Source organism: Eschrichtius robustus, chromosome 10 (assembly GCF_028021215.1).
Source record: "Eschrichtius robustus isolate mEscRob2 chromosome 10, mEscRob2.pri, whole genome shotgun sequence".
In the NCBI taxonomy this organism is placed as follows: Eukaryota; Metazoa; Chordata; class Mammalia; order Artiodactyla; family Eschrichtiidae; genus Eschrichtius; species Eschrichtius robustus.
In genome coordinates, this window is record NC_090833.1 from 12,198,099 (window position 1) to 12,223,447 (window position 25,349).

At 35.9% G+C, this 25,349-nt stretch overlaps 2 protein-coding genes across 6 annotated transcripts in view; both read right to left on the reverse strand.

The window, feature by feature from the left end:
- The window catches only part of RABGAP1 (RAB GTPase activating protein 1), a 159,167-nt gene that overhangs the window by 61,533 nt on the left and 72,285 nt on the right, over positions 1 to 25,349 (reverse strand). For all 5 annotated transcript variants that reach the window (XM_068552086.1, XM_068552084.1, XM_068552082.1 and 2 more), the window contains exons 12-13: positions 22,435 to 22,528; positions 18,018 to 18,168 (exon numbers count right to left, since the gene is read on the reverse strand). In XM_068552086.1, coding sequence (XP_068408187.1) covers positions 18,018 to 18,168; positions 22,435 to 22,528 — 245 coding nt within the window. The remainder of the gene's footprint in view (positions 1 to 18,017; positions 18,169 to 22,434; positions 22,529 to 25,349) is intronic.
- GPR21 (G protein-coupled receptor 21) lies at positions 4,179 to 5,228 on the reverse strand. The gene has a single exon (XM_068553518.1). The coding sequence runs from the start codon at positions 5,226 to 5,228 to the stop codon at positions 4,179 to 4,181; it is 1,050 nt and encodes a 349-aa protein (XP_068409619.1).

Below are 25,349 nucleotides of genomic sequence, written 5' to 3' on the forward strand. Positions count from 1 at the left end.
TACAAATAACAGTAATCATTTTTATTTTCAAAGCACTTTACATATTACAAAGTTCTCTTACATCCGTTATCTAATTCAATCCTCAAAGTAACCCTGTGAAGGATGAAAGGATTATTATAAATAGAAGAAATTAAGTGCTTAGAGAAGCGACTAGCCCTTACAAAATGAGTTAATTAGTAACAGAAACCTAGATTCGCAGTTCAAAGTTCATTTTACATATCATGATTCCCTTATCATCCAAATTTTGAAGAAAAGTCAAGTGACTCATCTACAGCCATAAGAAATGTCTAGAATATTCATTGGGTCTGCAAAATACGTTAATAATATGTACATTTAATATAAAATATTTAGTAACCTGAAATAGAAAAATTATGCAAAAATCAACATAAATAATGACTTATGAAGACTTTAAAAAAATTTCATAGTTCCATGATTCTCCCCCATCCTTAAACTTCCCCAAATTTCCTCAGATAGCAATAAATTCTGGTTTGCCAGTAATTTATTTCACAAATCTTTTATGATACAAAAACACAAAGTCAGTAAAATTCCTACAAAGCCATCAAAGGCAGATGTTTTAATCAAACCTGCAAAGCTGAGGAAACTCCCAGAAATCACTCTACCGTCTGGGAACTTGTAACCCTGCTGCTTCATTTTCAAGTTCAAAGAGGTGAACAGTAAATGCATTTAATAGTACAAAAATTCAAGTTTTCCCAATCCTTAAAATACTGAGACCATTATTCAAGTAAAAAGGAAAAGCCATTATAAAAGGCTCAAAAACATATTTATCCAGCAATAAACCTTAAAGAAAACCCTTTCCAAAATGGAATTTAGGGTTAAAGCCAACAGGTCCATGAAAAATTCAAATATCGATTCTGGTGAAAGATAATTCTTTCATTGAAGTGGAGCACTTGTCCTTTTGTAATTGCTTTTCCGCTCTAAGAGGAAAAAAACACACCTTCACTGAAATCATTGTATAAAAACACAACTAATTACAAATATAACAATTAGTATAGCCTTATTTTTAAATTTACTATGAAATAATTTCAACACAGTCACCAAAAGCTTATGCTTCCTCTGATATCAGTCATATACTATACAAAGTTAAATGGGCTGTCTTGCCAAAGCCTAAGGTAACTGACTCTAAAAATACACTTTTTCTCATTCTGAACTAGTCAGATTGGTATTTAAATAAAACGTCATTAAATGTTGCACTAAATATGCAAGGATGAAAAGGTTACTTAAATACAAACTCTCCAAATGCATCACATAGAAACTGTCCCCAGCCACAGAAGATTGTATGATTGCATTCAGACACAACCCTTCTCCCCAGCACACACACACCACAAGAAAACAAAAAATTTTAAAGCAGTACAGACAATGAAATGTGAGAATAGAATTGATACCTGGAAGAAATGTTAGAGTTTATAAAGTCCAATGACTACAAGACAAACTGGAAAGACATCTGATATTAAGTATCAGCTGGGGAGGAATACTTTATTTTTCTTTAAAGTTACTACATCTACTTAGTTTCTACTTTAGTTTTAGGCTGAGAGGTTCTAATGTGAAAAAAAAAAACAATTAAAAAAACCCTCTGACATCTAAATTTGGTACTAGGGCAAAAATATAAAAATCTATTAACAAAAGCTCTTATTAAAAGAGTTGTTGCCTTCCAGTCATTTAAAGCTCAGCTTGATTAGCCATTTCCAGAAAATTAAACAGAGATTTCCTCATTTCCATAATATTCCCACAAAATCTTTTCCAAAAACTTTTCTGTTTTCTCTAAAATGGAACCCTACTGTAAGAAAAAATTAAAAGGGCTCAGTACCCCCCCACACAAAAAAAATCTACTAACATCAGTATTCTATAAAAATTAATCTTTATGAGTCCCATATCTGAACTAAAAGTTGACAAGCAAACGGTGCAAATCTGAACAGGTTACATTCTCTGATACATATGAAAAAAGGGAATTTTGTTTTCTTAGATCTGTGCCACTTAAATAAAGGGCAATTGTATACAGCCTTTTTTCAGAATCTAACAGAAAAGGTTTTCTACTTCAAATGGCAACTTAACAAAGCCACTGCTAACATAACTTGCAATTCCAATATGAGTTCTAAATTTTGAAACAACTTAGAATCAAATTTTCTAATACTAAATATAAAGAGCAAGCAAGCTTCTGGGAAGAACTCAGAATCTGAAGCTTAAATGTTTATATTCATACTTGTTCTCTTAAAATAAAAATGTTTAAGTAGAATACATTTGAGGTTAAAATCAAATCAGTCTCTAAAACCTAAAATCATAAGAATGCTATCTTTTATTTTAAAAGGGGGTAGGAGGTTTTCTAATATGATGATGGAAAACCAAAGCATATCTGCCTGTTTTATAAATATCTATGTCCTTCCTTGGACTCAAAAATCCACATTTCCCTTGGTTTTCTTCCATCTTCGATCTCACTGACCACCACTGTCACATGCAGATTACAACATCTAGCCAAAGGCAGAGATCATGTAAGTTCCCTGAAGACTTCCAAAACATTAAAACCAGTAGAAAAGCAGAGGAAATACTTTCATGCTTGGAGCTGCTGGGAAATCCTTCTCTCCTTTTAGAAAAATAAACCTCTCGCTCTAAACATAATTGCTTTTAGTAACAAAACATCACTATACATACAAATACACAGCACTCTCAATTAATAATTCTATAGATTTTGCTAGTACTTTGGCTTAAAAAAAAAAAAAAAAAAGCCTGTTTAGGAAAGGAACGGTATCCCAAGGATTTTTTTTTCCAGAAAGAGAATAGCAATAGAGAGAGAATCAGAATTTCTCCTTCTCTCATTCAAATATGGATTCCTTAACACTAACTGAAATAATGTTTTTAAAAAGAATTAGTTGCTACTTTATTAGATGATTCCATTTAACCCCAAAGAGACCATCTCAATCAACCCCTCCTATTTTAAAAATGAACTAGCTAAATGTACACTGTATTTTCTGACTCAGTTGCCTAGGACACCTTTCTTCCTGATATTCTAGTATTTCAGAAAGTCTCTAGATAAAAAGAGCAGAGAAGACTAAAGACACATTTCAATGTATTTTCACCATTATAAAAATGGCAGCCATCAGCCTATCATTTAATTATTTTTCAGCTTATTTAAGTGCATTTTGCTGTAAAAGAGAAATCTAACTCAATTCAAATATTCTCAATACACACATACACAAAGGCTTGGGCAAAAATACTACAACACAATCACTTTCAGTATACATATTTGTTTAGGTCTCAGTGAAGCATGGCATAGCTTAGTTTTTCTATAAATTATATAATTTGACTGCACTTTTGCTTCATGGTTCAATGCAAAAATTTTATTATTTTTTTAAATTTATTTTTTAAGATTTTTTTTTGATGTAGACCATTTTTTTTTTAAGTCTTTATTGAATTTGTTACAATATTGCTTCTTTTTTATGTTTTTTGGTTTCTTGACAGCGAGACATGTGGGATCTTAGCTCCTCAACCAGGGACTGAACCCACACACCCTGCATTGGAAGGCGAAGTCTTAACCACTGAACTGCCAGGGAAGTCCCCCCAAATTTTAAATTAATGTTTAAGTTTTCACATTATTCACTGTATTGAGAATTCTCTCAAGAGAATAAGACATAAAACATTTGACTTTCTGAATGACAGTGTGGAAACCTGCAGGGTAGTTACACTTTGACAGATGTAAAGAAAATTTTAAAACCCTGTTAATTCATCACTGTATTTTAATATTTCCTGTTAAATCAATTGTACATGAAGCTCAAACAGCTGGAAAGAACCCAGAAAAGCAACAAGAAAATGGTGACTTTTAAAAATGCTGACGCTTTTCACACCCAGGTTCAGTCATGCCAGCTGGAGAGAGGTGTTAGATATGGCTTTATTCATTTTAAGTCTGAGAAATACAGTCATTTCCATGACATTATGGAAATTGGAACCAAGAGCAATTTATCTTCATGGTCCTGATTCTTCTCATTCGAAAGCATCAAAAAAAATCATTTCTGCAAACTTAAAAGGTATTTTGGTTGGATCATTTGTTTAACTATTGCTTAGAGTCAAACTATTTTGTCCCATATTTCCCAGTGAACTAAAAATACAAAAAGATAAAAAAGACACACACACACACACACAACACACAGTGACCCAATATCTGAACCACTTTAGACATGAAATCCATTAAGGGGGCCTTTGCTCCTAACTGTGTAAGGGTCCTTAGCTATCATCTGACTTGCACAAGAAGTACACATGGCCCCTGAGAGGCGCTTTAGTCCCCTTTGGAAGACACTGTTGGAAAGACTATAAATGACACAGTTGCAGAAACTATTACTAATAGCAAGCCAGGTGGTCAAGAAGGATGCGAAGCGGTTGCTGTGGCCAGTGGAGCTCTCCAGTAAGAAGTAGATGATGTATGGCAACCAGAGGATGTAAAATACACTAGTAATTCGGAACAGGACCATGGCATAGCGCTTATCAGGACAGGCCTGCACCTCCCCAGTCTCCCCACTCTGGCTGCTGAAGCGGGCTTGCCTTTCGCTGATTTCCTTTGTGTGCTGTTGGCAGATGCGGAAGATGTTGAAATAGGTGAAGCACACAATGAGGGCTGCTGGGGCATATAACATCATCACGATGAACAGGGTGAAGTAGGGGTCGGTGTGCCAGGACTCCGCACACCACTGAAACACATCTCCATGATATCCAGGTTTGCCCCAGTGGAAAAAGGAAGGCAGGAAGACCAGGGTGGAGTATAGCCAAATCAGGAAAATACACAGACGCAGTCTCCAGGGCGTAACCAGGGTATTATAGGTTAGAGGCTTAGTGATGGCAATATATCTATCGATGCTGATACAGGCCAGAGAGGCCATGGAGACACTCTTCAGAACTGATACTACAAAACCAAATACCTGGCAAGTCAAGGACTCCTCTACTGGAAGCGGGTAGTGGAGGAGTGATAAAGAAGGGACCAGGCAGCTTACCCCAACCAAGAGGTCAGCATATGCCATAGTCTGGATAAAATAACTTGTAGTATGGTGGTTCAACAAAGGTGCACAGTGAAATACAAAAATCACAATAATGTTGCCAGAAATAATCAACACAGTTAGAAAGACAATAATCAATACTTCCAAAAGGCAAAAATTGACAGTTTCCAAATAGCCAAATGCCAAGAGGCAAAAAGGGTGGCTGCTCTGATTACCATCCAAGGTAGAGTTCATCTTGAGCTCAGGAGTGATCTCTCACTTCATGCTGCCGCTTGGCTGCTGCCAACAGTTCAAAGGAGCAGCTGCTGTCATTGCGGTCAGCTCTGTGTGTCTGTAATAATGCCCGAGGAGCCTTAGTCCCCAAGCTCCCGATGCTGCTGCTCTGGTGCATTGCCTGCAGTGCAATTCCCCTTTAAATCCTTCTTGGAATAGGGAGAACCAGCAGCAGTTGTCTGGCCAGTCCGAGATGCGGCCATAGTACCAGGTTTACCATACACATAGCACCAGGGGAGTAAGGCAAACTCTGGGTACAATGTCTTCAGGCCAATGAGGGTAGGGGGTAGGGGCAGAAGGGAAGGGAGGAAGATTAGGACTTCAGCAGGAGTTGTAATGAGTCTCCTCTGAACAGCTGATAGAAGAAAAGGAAAGAGCGTTTTACATTTTGCATCCAATGCCCTAATCAAGAACCTGGCTAGCTCGAGCTGGTATCACCCCTCCCACTCTATCCCACCCCACCCGGTACAACTATTCATGGCTACCCTCAGTAGCACCCCACATAACTGGTCCTTACTCTACAGAGGAGGCGCAGCAACAGCCAGCTTTCATGATCAACATAAAACAAAATCAATCGCAAGTCAGATCAATCTAACCCCATTTCCTTTCATTTGAGCTTTTCGGGGGAGAAGAGGAATCTGCTTATAGAATTTAATTACCATGAATAAAATTAGCCAAGATAACTTATTTTCTTCATTGATTCCAATGTAATACTTTGCCTCTTAGAAAACATTTCAACAGCATTGATCTGTCTAGCTCAATTTCAGAGTATTACCTGTAATTCAGCATGCTGCGATCCAAACAAAAGCCACAGAACACCTTAACAGAAAGCCTTGCAAAGCAGGAATGTGCCTCAGCCCCGTTTACTGCAGAACTGAGACACAGAGGGAGGGGATAAAGGAGTAGGAGGGGAAATAGGGAGAAGAGGGGCTTGGGAAAAGGAAGAGGCGGGGGAGGGGAAAGAAAGCGCCTGTGTGCGCACACACTCCGGCATCTTTAGCAGCTCATTAGAATTCATTGCCAGAGAGGTGCTCCCTGATTTCCAGACTGCACAGTGGGGGAATAACTTAATATGCCTGCAGGGCAGTGTCTGAAGGCTGTTTCCTCGTCTGTCTGGAATCCCCCTCTTAGTAGATGGAGCAGAATTTAGACTGCTAGTAAAGAGAAGAGGTAGTAACCAGGACAGAGAGCAAGCCAGGAATTAGATTGAAACACACTGCCAGAGGGGTAATGGTGAGAGGAAATTCCTATTTTCTTGTAGCATTTCCCATAGAACAAAGAGCAATGTTAAAGAATGAAAGTGTGTTAACAGTGCATGACAACTGAGGAATCATAATTCAGCACAAGAAGTTCTAGCTAGAAGGCTACATATTTAGCATTAATTTTCTCTCATGATTCACTAAATATGGATCTGTTTTAAGAAACGTGACCAAAATAACAAGCAAACTTAAAAATTAGGTTTTCAAGAGAAAAAATAAAGAAAATCCCATCTACTCTGAATATTGCAGAAATAGCACACACAAAGAGGAATTACATTGTTCCTGTATTCGACACTATCCTATGTTTTTGAGATGCCATTACTTGCTTCTAGTTTTCTGAGAAGTGGTACACAAATATACAAACAACAGATGGACAAGAAAATGCACCCACTTCCACCCAGGTGTGAAAATTGCAGGAAGTTTCATGGTACAAACTAGCTTTGTATCTTAGAATATACAATCTTGTTTGTGCCTACTTAACACAAGGCAAATTGGGATTTTATTGTGGCTCTTCAGGTGATGTCATAAGTGATGACAATTTTCAGCTAATTGGGAGTGTCAAATTATGACAATTTTTAGTTAATTAGAAATATGTATTTTTAGTATCTTTTCCTCCAGGTATCTTTGCTCTCTCAATTCATCCTTCTAAGTTTCACATAACTCAGTAGAGTAAAATAAAATAAACAAATGTTGACATTTGTAAACATTCCAGAAGGTCTGCACACCTGGATGGAGATATATGTTATGTGATCCAACTTTCATTTTTTATCTGTTTCACACACATGCTTTCTCATTGCAGGCAATGGTCACTCAATTACATTTTAAGATCTGAAGCGCTGTGCTTATTACACGAAGGCAAGGAACTCAAAAAACCTACTGAGCATAAGCTTGATAGCTGTAATTGACAGGTCTTATTGGAAAAGATGGCAAAGTGCGGCACAGCAAAAAGACCCATGGCACTGTACACCCATCTGGCTCAAATCCTTGCTTCCTTGCTCTAATATTACTTAGCCTCTCTTAGCCTCAGTTTCATCATCTGTAAAATGAGGATCACACTCCCTATTTCATGACGTTGGTGAGAAATAAAGCAGATAGTGTATACAAAAGGCTTACCAATACCTAGCACACAGCGGGTATATAACTTTACTTTCTTCTCATACAACCTCAAACAGCCTTCCTAAATAGTCTGTGTTTTCCCGCCAGTCCTATTGCATTGCTTGAGGCTGGGGCTCTTCTGAATCCTAAGGTGCCCTCTCTTACTGTGACTGCTCAGTTCTAAGGGCAATAACAACAGTTATTTCGATACTTTGCTGCCCTGCATTCCTCAAATACATTGAGGCTGTACATATGTAAGGCAAGAAGGAAAGATGATATGGCACTAATTATTCCCACTAGACAAATAATTTCTCTGCCTATGTCTCAAAACCTGACTTCACTCCTGAGTTCCCCTTTCCTTCTACAATTTGCCTGCTAGTCACACATCTTCTACCTGGATGTCCTATAGAGACTTCAACCACAGCGTGACCAAAATTAAATACATTTTTTCCCACCAAATAAGCCTCTTTTACTTTTTTTCTCACATTTTCCCAGGTACTCAGGTATGAACTCAGAAATCATCTTGACCACTCTCTCCCTTACTATACCATTCTTAGTTACCACATCTTATGAATCTATTTCTATAATGGCTCTCAAATTCATTTCCTCCTTTTAGTTTTTAATACTTTAGGCTATCATTAAATATTGTCTGGACTTCTAGTCTTGTTCATTTTTCTAATCTATTCATTTCTGCCTCGTTAAAATATCGAATAGCACATGCTTCATTATGGTTATTATGAACTCCATTATTCAAGAAGACTCAATGGCTCCTATTGCCTTTCCAGTCTGATCTCACTATACCGAAACCCCCAAATACCTTGCCCTCCAGCCAAACCAGGTTACTCACTATTCTATACATTTGACATAGACTTTATTTTTGGACTTCCATGTTTTGAGTGCTTAATAAATATTGAATTAAAAAAAGAATGATTTCTGATTGTTATATTTCAATAAATGGAAAAACCATTCACCAAAGTCAAGAGTCCAGGCTTTTTTAACTACTTGTAAATTTGGGCATGTAACTTATTCTTATTCCATCTCAGGTTTCTCATGTATGAAACTAGACAGTTACACTGATAAAAACAGGTATTACATTAACTGATAATTTTAAAGAATTAAAAATGTTATAAAAATGCAACAAAAGGCACAAACTGTTACAATACCATTAGTACAATAGTAGTTCTTTCCATTTTGTTTCTATTTTAGTAAAACCACTCTAGGAGCTATAATCAAAATATTCATACTAGGAATTAAAAAAAAATAATCAGTCAAAAGTTAAATGTTTTGTTTTGGATTAAAGGAAACCATTTTCTCCAGAGGAGACAAATTACTAATGACAAGGGGGAGCAATAAATCTATGTCCTCACAAAAATCTATACATACATTTCCCCTTTAAAATAATGCAGTCACATGATTTCTTTTTAAATAAAAGAGTATTTCTGTATATATGACTGGAAGAAAATACATTAAAAATCAATTCTACTTTTCACTGGATAGTGGGATTACAAGTGATTTTTAATTTTCTTCTTTATGGTTTTCTATGTTTTGTGAATTTGCTAATTTCTATGTGCTATTTCTACAATCAGGTTAAAAAAAAAAAAAGCCAAAGTAATATATAACATGTCCCTTTTGGTAAAGCTAACAAAAAACCTGGCCATATGATGCCCTCCCAGAGCCACACTGAATAGATGATGCCAGGTTAAGTCACCTACTTCATGGGGCTTAGCTCCTCTTGTCCTCATGCCATCACTGCAACATTCCTTCAGATGGCCTTGGTACTCAATTTAATTCAAAACAGACACCTACAGCCCCAGTTAAAAATTTTTACAGGATGAGAATATAACTAGATGAACCATGTGAAATTGTTAATACTTAACCATTTCATTTCTGGTTAAATATTTTCTGATCTACAAAAATGGCAACTTCTATATGGCTCAACCTAACACTAAAAAATTAAAATAACCAAATCACAGAACTAAAAATGAAAAATGGCAGAAAGAGAAAGGAAACATCAAACGAAAAAGAGAAAAGATTGTTCAAATTACATTTATTCTTCTCCCAACCTCCTCAGCAGTTTATCTACTATAGATGGAAAAGGATCAATCTCAGTGCTTGAAATTCATAAGATTCACTTCTGGGCATTATCTATCACTTATTATTTAGTAAAAATGAGCTTTAAATTGTTAATTTATTTAATCAACATATTATTTTAGTTCAGCTGATGTGGGTGTATTTATATAGATGTCATTCCAAACCCAATTTAATTCCTCCCTCTCCCTCATCTTGCACATTCATTCAATCACCAAGTGCCAAGGATTCTACCTCTGAAATTTCTCTCAAGAAGTATCTCTTTCTCTATCCCTTCTGCCACTAAAACAAACCAAGTGACAACTATCTCCTGCATGAATTACTAACAGGTTTTGCTGCAATTTATCGTATTCCATTCTAACTCAATAATACAAATAATAACAATAACAAACCAAGTGACAATTATCTCTTGCCTGAATTACTAACAGGTTTTGCTGCAATTAATCTTACTCCATTCTAACTCAATGATAATATAAATAATAACAATAACTAAGCGGTTAATTTATACTTACCAGGGGCTATGAATTGTACTAAGTGTTTTCATGCATTATCTAAGTTATTCTAACAACTCTACAAATAAGATATTATTATTATCCCATTTTACACATAGGAAACAAAAAGCTTAATGCTAAATTGCCCAATGTCAATGGCCTGAATACAAAACTAGGATTTGAATCAAGACAATCTACCTTTAGATGGACACACTAAATCACTTTGCATACTGCCTCCCAAACCTGAATATATGATTTGCCTACTTAAAATGACTTCCTATTGCCTGAGATATTAAATATGCCTTATTTAAGCTTTCTAAGATCTGGCTCCTACCTGCCTTCTCTGGCTTTACCTACTTTCACACTCTGAAATTGCCAAGCTCTTTATCACCCTTGAGAACATGCTTTTCCCTTTGACTTTTAACACCACACATGCCATGCACACATGCCCCCCTATCCTACCACCACAATCCCCCTCCCTGGATAATTCTGAACAAGAGAACTTTTTGAACCCTTAGATGAGAAGTCCTTGTCATTTGCTGCACAACAATATGTATCTTCTTTTCTATAACCCTCATGCAACTTTATTCCAAATGGTTAGTTAATTGCCTATTTCCCTCATTAGACTGTAGATTCCTCCAAACCAGAGAACAGGTACATTTTATTCATGGGCATATCCATAAGACCTTAACACACGGCCGGCACAAAGCAGGCTTTCAAAGGTATTTCTGATTGACTAAACAACAAATACCTAATAAAACAACAGGCATTTGTTTTTGGATGGGAAGACCTTTCAAGTAAAATCCTAGTATGCTAACAGTTTAATTCACCCATAATTATTAGGTTGGTGCATGTGAAATTGCCTATTTGTAAATCAAACATTGTCAAATATCAGCAATTTTAATATGACCAAACCTAATTATGTTTTTATAGTCTTAGAATTCGGAAAGAACTTGAAAACTGCCTGGACAGATATGACTTACAGAAACTCATCAGAGGGTACATGAATTTACAAAGATGGGATATAGGGACTTAAGAATTATTTTCACAAATAACAATTTAAAGGAATAGTATCTCAGTCCATTAGGAATGCTATAACAAAAATACCATAGACTGAATTGCCTATAAACAACAAATTTATTTCTCATAGTTCCGGAGACTGGGAAGTCCAAGATCAAGGTGTTGGCAATTCGGTGTCTGGTAAGAATCCACAGTCATCTTACACTGTGTCCTCACATGGCAGAAGGGGCAAGGGAGCTTTCTATGGTCTTTTTTTATAAGGATATTAAGCCCATTCATGAGGGTTCTACCCTCTTGAGAGGCCCCTTGAATCTTGAATCTCCTCTCAAAGGTCCCACCTCCAAACACCATCACATTGTTGGGGGTAGGGGTGGTGTTAGGGTTTCAACATATGAATTTTGGGGAGACAAGAACATTCAGTCTATAGCTGACCTACTATGGCAACTGCTATAGGGGAGCAGACAATAAAGTTCTAGAAGTCCACTGGCAATCTGTTTTCTTACAGAATCAGATAGCAAGAGTACTGAGTTGTGAAACAGTAGAATCACAGGCTGTTTTGGGGGCAGGACTCAAACATTCCATTTCATTTTTCCAGAATGTTAAAGCTTAAAGGAAACTTAAAGGAAGCTCAACCATTTACTTCAGCAACCTCATTTCAGCAGAGAAAAGGAAATAGTCAGAACCTCATCTGAGTTCATGTAAGCCAGTGGCAGAGCTGAAACTAGTACCCAGACACTTCCTAACTTCATGGCCAGTGCTCTTTTTGCTAACTTGATCCCCTTTTTGTTTAGTATCCACAGGAAGTTCTTATGATTAAATATTATTGAATCCTTGACTATTACCAAATTGACCAGGAAGAGATTTTTAATTAAAACAAAACAATCTGCATAATAATGAAGTTATAATTAGATATTTAAATTATTTTTCCAGACTGGTAAAATGTGGCTGGGCCTCCAGGGCTTCCCTTGGACAATCAGAAATGTAAATATCGATTATCTGGCTCTGGATAAAAACTTGAAATTCATGGCAAAAGACTCTTACCACTGAGGTTTGCCACTAAAATCACTAGCGAAACAATGCAAATAGGTTTCAGAAAACACAAGGCTGACTGGATGGAAGGAAAGAGAAACATCAGAACACGCTGCTATTTCATTATTCTTTTATTTATTAAAAGAATCTGTTAAGGAAGCCATTCTGATGTAAATTTTTGGTACTAAGCAAAATAAATAAACAGTCACTGATACAAAAGGTGAAAAATAACCAAAAGAAAGAAGGATCAGAGGATGATTCTGGAAGCTGGAGACCAGAAAGCGCCCTCTTTTCCCTCCATTCTCAACTCCAATTTATTTGATTTACCAGACCCAAATAGCTATAGGTCTTACAGATGGGAGTAAGAGAGCCCGTAGGAGTCCCTGTGGATTACTTATTAGGGTTTCTTTCCCCTGTGCCTGACAAGTTCTAACTAGAGACTAGGATTGAGGAACCCTCTGTCAAAGACCAGAAAGAACATAAAACTAAAAATCCAGGAGTATTTGGTCTGCAGAAATTTATTCCATGAAGCCAAGGGTAGTTCAATATCAAGAAGTCTATCATAGGCTGATAACGTATCTACCCCATCAACAAGTTAAAGAAAATCATATTCACTATTAAGTGCTGAAAAAGTCCTTCATAAAATTTCAGCAGACATTCCTAATAAAAAAAATCAAAGCCTGAGATAGAATAAAATCACTTAAATAAAATAAAAAGTATTACCAAAAAAACCCCACAATTGAATAGCATGCTTTCCAGAAGTCTGAAAAACTAAGACCATTTTAATTAAAATCAGGAACTCAATAGGGATGCTAGTTATCACCACCATCATTAAACACTGTCTTAAAGCTTCTATCAAATATAAAAACAAAAACAAGAAAATTTAGTAGCCTGCATAAACAGTGAAAAAAGAAGTGAAACTGTTTTTGCTGCTGATATTATCATATACCTGAAAATCTTAAAAGATGCTAGTATAAAATTAGGAGGATTAATCAAAATATCAAGAGGTAGATGGATAGAGAATTAGAAAAAATTAATGCCTATTCTCTGTTGTAGCAATTAGTTATTTAGAAATGGAAATCAGAAAAAAAAATATTCCATTTGCTATAGTGAGAACACTCTAAGATAATTCTTAGGAATAAATTTAACAAAAGAGGAACAAGACATATATGAAGGCAACTCTGAAGTCTTTAACAGACATAAAATAAGACCTTGACAAGTGGAAAGGCATACCATATTCTCAGATGTAAAGATATTATAACCTAAATTAATGTGTAAATTAAATGTAATTCAAACTAGAATCCTTATATAACCTTACAGGATAATGGTGAGACTGGAGAAAATGACTTTAAAGTTTATATGGAAGATTAAATATGCAAAAATAGATAAGAAAAATATGAAACAGGAAACAGTGAAAAAAAGACTTGCTTTACCGGATATTAGAACATAACTCAAAGCCTCTTTAACCAAAACAGTATTGGTATAGGAATACACAAAAATAAATAAATAGAACAAGCTAGAAATCAATCCCAGCATATATGAGAATTTAAGATATAACAAAGATGGCAGTTCTACTCAGTAGGAAAATAGAAGTAGCACAACTGGTTATCCATCTGGGAGAAAGTAAAATTGGACTGCTATCATATGCCATGTACAAAAATAAATTCCAGATGGATTAAAGACGTAAAAATATAACACGTACAATAAAAATCTCACAAGGAAACGTTGGAAAGTATATTTACAAAATCTAGAGGTAGGAGAGACCTTAACCAAGATGCAATTTTCTACATAAAAACTGAAAGTGTTTCGTATGGCGTGAAACCATAAAGTTAATATAAATCTAAAATTCTAGAAAGATATTTATAATGAAGCTACAAAGAATATAATTATATAAAGTACTTAGAAACTGACATCTTAAAGTTAACAGAAAAATATACTTGGGGCTTCCCTGGTGGCACAGTGGTTAGGAATCCGCCTGCCAATGCAGGGGACACGGGTTCGTGCCCCGGTCCGGGAAGATCCCACATGCCGCGGAGCGGCTAGGCCCGTGAGCCACAACTACTGAGCCTGCGCATCTGGAGCCTGTGCTCTGCAATGGGAGAGGCCACGACAGTGAGAGGCCCGCGCACCGCGATGAAGAGTGGCCCCCGCTCGCCGCAACTGGAGAAAGCCCTCGCACAGAAACTAAGACCCAACACAGCCAAAAATAAATAAATAAATTTATTTAAAAAAAAAAAAGAAAAATATACAAAGAATATAAAGAGATAATTCATGGAAGAGCAAATCGCTCAGATTTATTTGTAGTCAGGGAACTGCAAACTAAATACATACTGGCATCACTTACATCCACTGACAGCAAAAATTACAGTGATAACTAATACTGTTTGGGATATGTGTTAATAGGTACTTTCCTACATTGCTGGTGGAACTGTGAACTGTCATAGCCTTTCAGAGAGGCAATCTGGACATAAGTAAATTAAATACAAAAATTAAATAACAAGTTTAAAAAACATATTACCCTTTGATCCAACAATCACACTACTGAGACTATTCAATAAAAGTCAAAGATTTAGAACATGTGTAAGGTTGTTTAGTAAACACTATTTAGAGGCTAAAAACTGGAAACAAAATAAATGCCTACCAATAGAAGAATAACTGAATAAAAGACTGCACTGTCTTAGTCTGCCTGGGTTTCTATAACAAAACACCATAGACTGGATGGCTTATAAACAGCAGAATTTTATTGCTCACAATTCTGGAGGCTAGAAGTGTAAGATCAGAGTGCCGCACAGTTGGGCTCTGGTGAAGGCCCTCTTCTGGGCTGCACAGTGCCGACTTCTAGTTGTATCCTCACATGGTGGAAGGTGGGGAGGGATCTTTCCCGAGACTCTTTTATAATGGTGCTAACCCAAGCATGAGGGTTCTGCCCTCATGGCCTAATCACCTCCCAAAGGCCCTGCTTCATTACTATCACCTTGGTATAGTGGTTAGGTTTCAACATGAATTTTAAGGGACACATTCAGACCATAGCACCTGCTATCAATATAGACAAGAATGTTCACAGCAGCTTTATAAAAGCTAAAACAGGGAGAAAAAAAAAAAAGCCACAAACATCTATAATAGCAGAACAGATTTTTTTAAAGTGTGATTTATTCATACAATGGAATATTCTCAGCAATTAAAAAAACGAAAACAAATAAAAAATGAACTACTGATACACTCCCAAAATGGATGAGCAAAAGAAGTCAAATACAAACGAGTACATGCTGCATGACTGTATGATTGTTTGTAAATGAAGTTCAAGAACAATCAAAACTAATCTAGGGAAAGAGAAGTCAGAATACAGTAAGTCCCCTACATATGAACGAGTTCTGTTCTGAGAGCGCTTTCGTAAGTCCAATCTGTTCCCAAGTCCAACAAAGTTAGCCTAGGTACCCAACTAACACAATAGGCTATATAGTACTGTACTGTAATAGGTTTATAATACTTTTCACACAAACAATACATAAAAAACAAATAAAAACAAAAAATAAAGAAAACATTTTTAACCTTATAGTACAGTACCTTGAAAAGTACAGTAGTACCAGCTACATCACCACTGCTTTCATGCTGGCTTCTGGACATCCTGGGCTTGAAATAAAGATTCTGTACTACTGTACTCTATACAGTACTGTACAGTAAAGAACACAAAAGCACAACCACTTGTACACGATGCACCGCATGACAATGTACGCCAGATATGTGAACTAACTTACATGACTGGACATGCAAACGTGTTTGCATCTTTGAAAGTTCGCAACTTGAAGGTTCGTATGTAGGGGACTTACTGTATTGGTTTTTCAGGGGTGGCGTAGGAGTGGTTATGATTAGAAAGGGACAATAATAACTTTTTGGGGTGATGGATATATTCTTCCTTTTGGTAATGATCAGAGCAGTGTATAAATATGTAATTGAGCTGTACACTTTAAAGTTGTGTATTTTAGCCTATGTAAATTACAGCTTGCTGTAAAAATAAATTTTAAAAAGTTTAAAGTAGTTTCTCCTCTCAAAAAAATTCAGAGCAAATTTTTAAAATGTCAATTACAATAATAACTACCAGGTTCCTATTCGAGAAACAGATATCATCATTTTCATGGAACCAGAAAAACAGAATACTTCATGTCTTTAAATTATCTCTATGAGTAGCCACACCAAAAATATTTAAGAAATAATTTTTGGCCAAATATTTCAAAGGACTTCAAAATGTTATAATTACATATCCAAAATAGCATTTGCCAATAAAAGAAAAAAATCAACTAAGTGTACTTTTGCTAGCCATACATGTTGCATAACCTCATTCTTCCATGTCTCCAATGATACTATGAGTACAACGCTCTGCCATTCTTCCATGCCTGGGGAGATCTTTTCTGGAACCCATCTTAAACATCATATTTCTGATAAAGACTCTCCTATTCCCCCAGGCTGAATTAATCACTCCTTCTGATGGTTCCCACTGTGCTTTTCCAGACTATCACATGATTTATGTTAATTGCTTTTGTGTTTGACCTCCTAGCTCCAACACTGTGGTTGTAATAGGCACTCAATACAGCTGGTTAAACAATAACATCAACATAATGAAGGGAAACAGAATATTAGTTCCTGAGGGAAAATACATCTGTCTGGAAACAAGATGATGAATAGAAACACTAATATTTTGAGCAAATAAAAGTCATTTTTCTCCACTTAGAGGGTGGGATAGGGAGGGTGGGAGGCAGATGCAAGAGGGAGGAGATATGGGGATATATGTATATGTATAGCTGATTCACTGTTATAAAGCAGAAACTAACACACCATTCTAAAGCAATTATACTCTAATAAAGGTGTTAAAAAAGAAGTCATACTTCTGCTGAGGAAAGATCTGATTTCATGTTCAAATGTTGTCCTTACCTATAAGGTTTTTCTTTTTTTTAAATTATAGTTTTATAGAGATACTATTCACCTCATAAGGTTTTAATATATTTTTAAAAGAAGTCCCACCTTTTGTCACATTGAAAAATTCTCATATATTACTGGGGGTTCTGAGAAATTCATTCGTAATTCAGGTTTGGGATTTGTATACCATTGGAGAAACTGCTTCCTAAAGATAAAAACTTGAAGAATTTTAGAAGACAAAAACAAAACTTATAACCAGTACCATGGGTCCTGCAAAAGGCACAAAGCACAGCCTGACCTTGCAAAAATTAGTTTAAATTCTTGTATACTTGTACAAGGAATAATTTCGTTGCTTCACTTGCAAAAACCTTGAGCAATTCATGAACTTGAGAAGGGGATACTATAAAAAATAGAATTCTTCACTTTAGAGGAAAGGACTAAAAGGGAATATGGTTTAAGATAAAAGAACCATGTTCTTCCAATTGTAAAAACTAGGACTAGGCCTTATCTACAAAGAGCACATTTCTGTGAAGTGTGAAAAGGAATAAAATAAACAAAGGAAAGTTTTTACACATGGCATAGCACAACTGACCTGACTAAGAATGAAATTATGGTCAAAAGAGATTCAGATACACAAAGGGTAGAGGCCATCTTTTGCCTCTGAGGTGAAAAGGAAGGAAGAAAACCTATGCCTTCTCCTTTGTGCCAACACTAGCAATAACTCTGGGACAGAAGTATGAAAGTTCTACTCTTACATCAGATTATACAAAATTCTTAGAAATCAAGTAGCCACAATGATCTTTTTATAATAAATTTCTAAAAGAACTAATGCTGAAGCTGAATTATCATCCCCTTACCTTTGTGATGAGAATTCGGTATTTTTCTACCAGGTGGTCATTGTTGTGACAACCTGCTAGCAGCTGCCAGACTTCTCCTCGAAGAGCTTCAGGAACACCGCTTCTTACTAAGGATGACAACTGCTTTGGCCTCACGCTCAAGTTAAGATGCCTAAAAATAAAGCCATAATCCATAAGTGCATAAAAGATAGCTTCTCTAAAAGAGTGTTATTTTTATGAAAGCTAAACTAAATGATATACAAAGACTTAATAAAGGTAATATATTTTTTTTAAAAAAGCCATTGAACTAGATGTGGCCAATATAACTGTAAAAGATTGAGTGGAGGAAAGAATTCTGAAGTCAGACTGCTTCTTAAAGTATCTTTAAATTATTACTCTACTTTTTTTTTTTTTTTTGATAAAAAGCAAAACTGGAAACCACAGCTTTATGGTTGCAGTTTGTATATGAAAAACAAAGCAAAATTCCAATCATTTGACACATAGCCAAAGACAAGAGCTCGACTCTGCATCAAAATTGATAAGTGAACTGTGTATTTTTACGTTTTACATTTAAATATACATTTGTTCCAAGTTAGAATAAATATAAAGATATATGATTTCAGCAGTTTTTATGACACCTTACTTCCAGTAACTTTTTTGAGTAACTATGGTGGATAAGAAAGTTTCTACTGTACTATTATAACATCAAAACAAGTCATTAAAGTCCTTGAGCTTCATTTATCTCATCTACAAAATGGGGGAAATAAAACAACTTTTTTTGGGGGGACGTGCTGTGTGGCATGTGGGATCTCAGTTCCAAGACCAGGGATCAAACCCATGCCCCCACTGCAGTGGAAGCACAGAGTCCTAACCACTGGACCGCCAGGGAATTCCCTAAAATACTTTTTTTGGGAGGAAATAAAACATCTTGAGGGACTTCCCAGTTGGCGCAGTGGTTAAGACTCCGAGCTCCCAATGCAGGGGCCCAGGGTTTGATCGCTAGTCAGGGAACTAGATCCCACATGCATGCCGCAACTAAGAGTTCGCATGCCACAACTAAGGAGCCCGAGAGCCGCAACTAAGACACGGTGCAACCAAATAAATAAACAAACAATAAATAAAGGAAACATAGCATTAAGTTATTAAAAAAATCTTGAAATGTTGGTATTAGTTTACAAAGTGCTTTTGTATATAATTTTATTTGCTGCTTACAACAACCATCTGAGGTATGTGGTAGTATCTCCAGTTCTACAGATGCAGAAAGAAGTTCAGGGAAGTTGATTACAAGACTGAGGTAGCCTCAAACTCTAAGGCCAATGAATGCGCTATATGTTACGTCATACCTGCTTTGTGATTTGAAAGCCACCGCTACTGACACATAAAGCAGGATCCTGACACGGAGGAATTCCTGTGACTATCAGATTTAAACAGAAGTTACTGGTACAAAATGACCACTATCAAAATACAAAAAGGTCTGAGACTTTTCTCAAAATTCTCCCAGAATACTAGCACAATAATGTGCAGTACATTTAAAATAGGTTAATTCTGTTATGCTAGCACCCTAATATAAGAGCTATAGATAATTCAGTATAGTTTTGGCTTTGCTTAGGAAAAAAAAAACCTATATACAAGTTGAACAGGTGGGAGCAGAAAGGACAAAAGTAGTCCTATTACCTAATTCAAGGATTGGTACACTTTGGCCTGTGGGACAAATCTGGCTCACCATGTGTTTCTGTAAATCAACTCTTATTGAAACAGCCATTTTTATTTCTTTATGTACTGTCTATGGCTGCTTTCACACTGCAACAGCAGAGTTGAGTAGTTGCAACAGAGACTATTGACCACAAAGCCTAAAACATTTATACTTAGCTCTTTACAAAAAAAATAAACCTAACCCTAGGATTATTTGATAACCCTAGCTTGATTTATATTGATAAAATTATTTTCAGAATAATTTTATGTCACTGATAATAATAACTAGCTAACTCAGCATACTATTTTATTACTGACATTAGTTCTCTTATTGACTAAAATTCATATCAAAATGAACGTGGAGAATTAGAGCGCAAAGGTATATTTATTACAATTACTGCCACTAAAATCTAATGTAGAGTTAAATAAACCAGCTTTGGGATCAGACTTGACTGTGTTAAAAATTCTGGGTGCTGTTTACTAACTAGAATTGCTGACTTAATCTCTAAGCCAGTTTCCTCATCTATAAAAATGGATACTATTTTATAAGGTTGTTATAGTTGAAATAGAGCACATAACTTAGCACAGCACCAGATACGTGGTAAATCTATTACTTCTTACTATGATTACTACCATTACAACATCAATTATTTTTAATCTAGAATAATCCTGAGTGGTGGTTCTACAGACTTGTATTTTGTAAATGAAGAAACAGACTCAAAAGAGTTAAGTGACCTGCCCAACATCACACAGCTTAGAAATAGGAGAGGTAGGATTTGAAGCCAGGTCTACCAAGCTCTAAAACTCCATGATATTGTGATGGTTCCTATTACAGAACACATATAATAATGATGAAAAAAATAATGACAAAATGAATTGAAGAAGAGAAACTGTATTATTATTTCTAAAGACATGACTGAAACCAGCAAAAACAGTTTTAAACAACCTGAAAGACAGTTGAGACAGATGGAACCTTAGTTAATATATTTGAAGGAGTTGGGGCTTCCCTGGTGGCGCAGTGGTTGAGAATCTGCCTGCCAATGCAGGGACCACGGGTTCGAGCCCTGGTCTGGGAAGATCCCACATGCCGCAGAGCAACTGGGCCCGTGAGCCACAACTACTGAGCCTGAGCGTCTGGAGCCTCTGCTCCACAACAAGAGAGGCCGCGATAGTGAGAGGCCCGCGCACCGCAATGAAGAGTGGCCCCCACTCGCCGCAACTGGAGAAAGCTCTCACACAGAAACGAAGACCCAACACAGCCAAAAATAAAAAATAATAAATAAATAATAAATAAAAAAATTAAAAAAATATATATATATATTTGAAGGAGTAAGATAAGGATATCATTTAATCAAATGAATAACAAAATGAATAAACAAAGCTTGATAACAAAACAAATTCCAAGCAATTGTATAAAATGTTGGTGAGTTCATTTTATAAAACCTAGATGCTATATATAAATAATTTAAAATACGCTATTATATAACCATGTCAAGACTCAATTACATTTCTATTTTAGAGCAGAAACCTTTTTATACAGATGAAAGTCCTGCCAGCAGCAGTCCAAACACTCCAAAATCACTGAACTGAAAATATATTGTGATGAGAGCATCAGCAGGTTTGTCTCCTGATTGCTAAAGGAATATCAAAAATAAATGAAAACTATTCCCCTGGGGGGCTTTTGCAGAGTTCATTTATTAAAACCACTTGTGTAAAGACAAACCATGCTTTGGTTTGCATTTTCCTCCTGTACACATTTGACATTTCCCAATGTGGAGAGTGTTTCACCAGAAGTGTAAAGCACTGTGAGAGTGCTAGAAGCAGATGATGCCCATTTGTAGTCCCATCCCTTAAGGGCATGAAGTTTTTTTTAATGCTGAGACACGGTTTTACTAAGAATAGAGCGAAGGTTTCAACAGTTAAAACTTCAGAGAAAAATCAGACTCCAAAGTAACAGGTCCATGGGGAGCTAACAGACAACCCTAATAACCAGAAAGTCAGAAATAGAAAACTACTCAGATCACTTTCAAGTTCAGCTCTTTTCAGCATATACAGACATCCTACACAATGGGGAAAGGAAACTACATAAATGTCTCACCAACTTGATTTACCAGCGTGTCTCTGATACCATTAATAAATACCTGAAGGTAATGTACTCTCTTTAGACAGCCTAGAGGATAGTGTTTAATGTTGTTCTCAAACCATCTTTTGAGCGGATGAGAAATTCCTGAATTTTACAAGCGTTAGTAGGAAAAGTAATTGGTAGAGCAATTAATATATACCATGTTTATAACATGCTGCTCTGTCACTTGAGGCATATAACACAGATAAGGAAAAATCCCACCTGGAGTCTCTTACCATGGCTCTATGCATTGTGTGAGCATCTTCTAAACCTCCCTGATTATTGTGTATAGTCTTAACTACTGTGTATTATCTTAACCAGTCAGTGGTTCCTAACCACTTTAATACAAATGACTTCTTTCCTTATTTATTCTCCCCATGCTTTCCATGTTTGAATAAATATTTTCTGCAGCAATGTGAATTTATTAGGTTTCTGATATTTTGAAAGTTGATTTCAGATCTTCACTACTACCCTTATAAACCTCTAAAAACAGAGATTCTAGAATGTGAACCTCATACTTAGGTTTTTATTATTGGCTCCAAAATTCAATAATGTTAGGTAAAATTCCATACCCATAAAATAAGAATTACAGGTGAAAAGGAGAACTATTCTATTACAACTTACCATTTAGACAGCAGTTCTCCCCATGTTTCAAGAATTTTCTCTGCACATTCTTTGGATACATCACCAGATCCACTCAAGAGAGGTTCATCGTTATCTTTAATAAACAAAACACACAAAAAAGGATAACAGAGGTGGCTATGCTAGCCAGAAGAATGACCTGGAAACATAACAGTCAAATTTGAAAGATTTTACTGGGAGCATAGTATCATAATTTCTCTCTTTTAGTATATAGTTATAAGTACAAGGAAAATAAAAATGGTCCTAGGTGGAATGTTGTTGTAATCTCTTTAATTCTCTTTTGCTTTTCATATAGGTCTATATTATGTCAACTGCAGAAAAGAGCCATATAATTATAAAATGATAGGACTCAAAATGTATGTTCTCTCACCTATTCCAAAGCAAACAGCTTTATACATGAAAATATATCGCAGTCTTATGTATAACAGTTAAAATTACAAACCACCTAAGCATAAGCTACAAAAATAGGAAAGCAGAGAATGTCAGAATAAATTATGATACATGTTTACAATGTAAATTTGTGTTGACACTTGTTTACATAATGATCTCACAAAATACCACGTAAAATAAACATAAGAGCTAAATCTTCATTATAATCTATGTTAAAAAATAGAAAATAGTCTGGAATGAACTATACCAAAACATTAACACTGAGTGATGGAGTTATGATTTTTTTTTCCTCCTTTATGTTTTTATGACTTTCTAAATTTTCTACAATGACATAATTTATAATAGAAAGCACAAAAATATTTAAAAAAGGACCAAAATGAATCATTTCAAATTTAGTTCAAATAATTAGGAAATGTAAATTTGAATACGAAGTCAAAGATTATAAGACATAAAGACAGTGAAAAAAGTGGCAATGATAAAGGCATGTGAGACAAATTGAAAAGTGTAATGAAAGTGGGGGGAAAATATGAACTAAGACTTACTTAATAATCTTCTTTTGTTGGATACTTGGTGAGTTTTCAACTTTTTGCTACAAATAGTATCAGGATGAACATATCTCATTGCTTTTATTGGGTATATGCCCAGAAGAGAACTCCCTGGGTTAAAAAATGCATGCTTTTAAGGATTTTGAAACTTACTGACAAACTGCCTTCCAAAATGGTTTTACCAATTGATATTTGCACTAGTTGGGTACAACAGTACTTGTTTCCATGTGTCCTCAACCAATGCTGTATCTAGATTTTTTGGTTTAACCTGCCTTAAAAAGTTTTGATCTTTACACCTCTGATGATTACATCATGAATTGGCATCCCTTTAGAGATGGCATATCTGAGAGCACTGATTTTAAAGGCTCAGAAATCCAGGATACTTATTATTAAACTTATTTACATTATAATGCCTTGAACATTATCAGCAGTTTTCATAGCTGAGTTATGGCAGAGGACAGACTGAATATACGTGAGACCTCTGCAGATAGATAAGGAAAAGAGAAAGGCTCCAGTGCACTAAGATAAACTTCCCCTGCTTCATTATTTTGCCAGAATTGGCCCTACTTTCTATATGCCTCAAGTAATTCTCTACTCATTAAAAATGTCAATATAACACAACGTCTTTGGGGGACGGCAGCTACTAAAAAATGTACTAAAATTTACAAGAGATAATTCCTTTAAAGAGATTAGGAAGACCTATCTTACAAAATTCTCTTTTACTGTCTGGATGTGTTCAGAACGTTTTCTGAACACCTCCCATTTATAACTGCTGGCTTCTGGCCCTGTGAGCACAAATGTCCTATGGATAAAGGAGCCTCTTTAGAGGATTACAGCCATTTCTTTCCATGAAGCAAACATCACAACAGGACCAGTTTCCCTTGTTTGTATACTCCATTAGAGAGAATTAAAAGATGGCATGGCTGAAGTCTTCTTCAGTCCCAGTTCTCCTGTCATTAACTTTTCACTATGGAAATGGACCCCAGGAGGGTTACTCATCCTGCCAATATTTACTGAGCATCTATTATATACCAGGAATTGGGTTACACACCAGGGAAATAATGTGGGGCAGAAAAGGACACGCTCTCTTCCTTTACAGAGCTGTGTTCTAGTGTTGCCTGATTCTCCCATGGGCTGCTGACTGCTGTTAGTCCTTATCTCTCCCCAGTTAAGAGCTGTCAGTAGAGGCCTTCTGAACCCCCCCAATTACATTAAAAATCCGTGCCTGCTAGAGATTAGAACTACATCTCAATCCTGATGTTATCTATTAGTTGGGCCCAAATTTCTTTGTAACTGGTAGATATCCTTTAACATCTATAGTATGGAGATTTGAGCAGTCTCTGGTTTCATAATAAATAGAGTGTCTTTCTCAATTTTGGGTGTTTTTTTAAATTCCTGAGTTTAAGGGGAGGAAAGTTCTATAAACTTTTATTTGCTCTGCATCTTAAGCAGTGTTGACCTAGAAGGGAAACGGAAAGTCTCCAGAACCAGTTATACAGTAGACAATCTCAAACAGTGGGAACAATTTCACCTTTCCCAGCCTTAAAACATGACTTAAATCGCCTCTGCAGGGAGACTATAAATTGTATCTCTGACTTCACAAAACAACATATGTGCTTTCTTTGCACTTCAAAATGCTTTATGTGAACTAAATGCCCAGAGATGGTGACAGAATAGAGCTCAGACTATTAACTCACAGACCTGGATTAAAATCCTCCCTGCCAATTTCCAGCTGTTGTGACCTTGGGCAAATTCACTTTTCTGAGATTCTATTTCCTTATGCTCAAAATAAGTATATTCAAAATAAGTCCTATTTTTCAGGATATTTGTGAGGACTATATAAACAAAGTATTTTTATAAACAAAGTACCTGTCTACCACATATTAAGCATCTAGTAACTGGTGGCCATCAATATTACTAATAAATGATCCTAAGCTGATTAGTCACAGAAAAAGTAGAAGT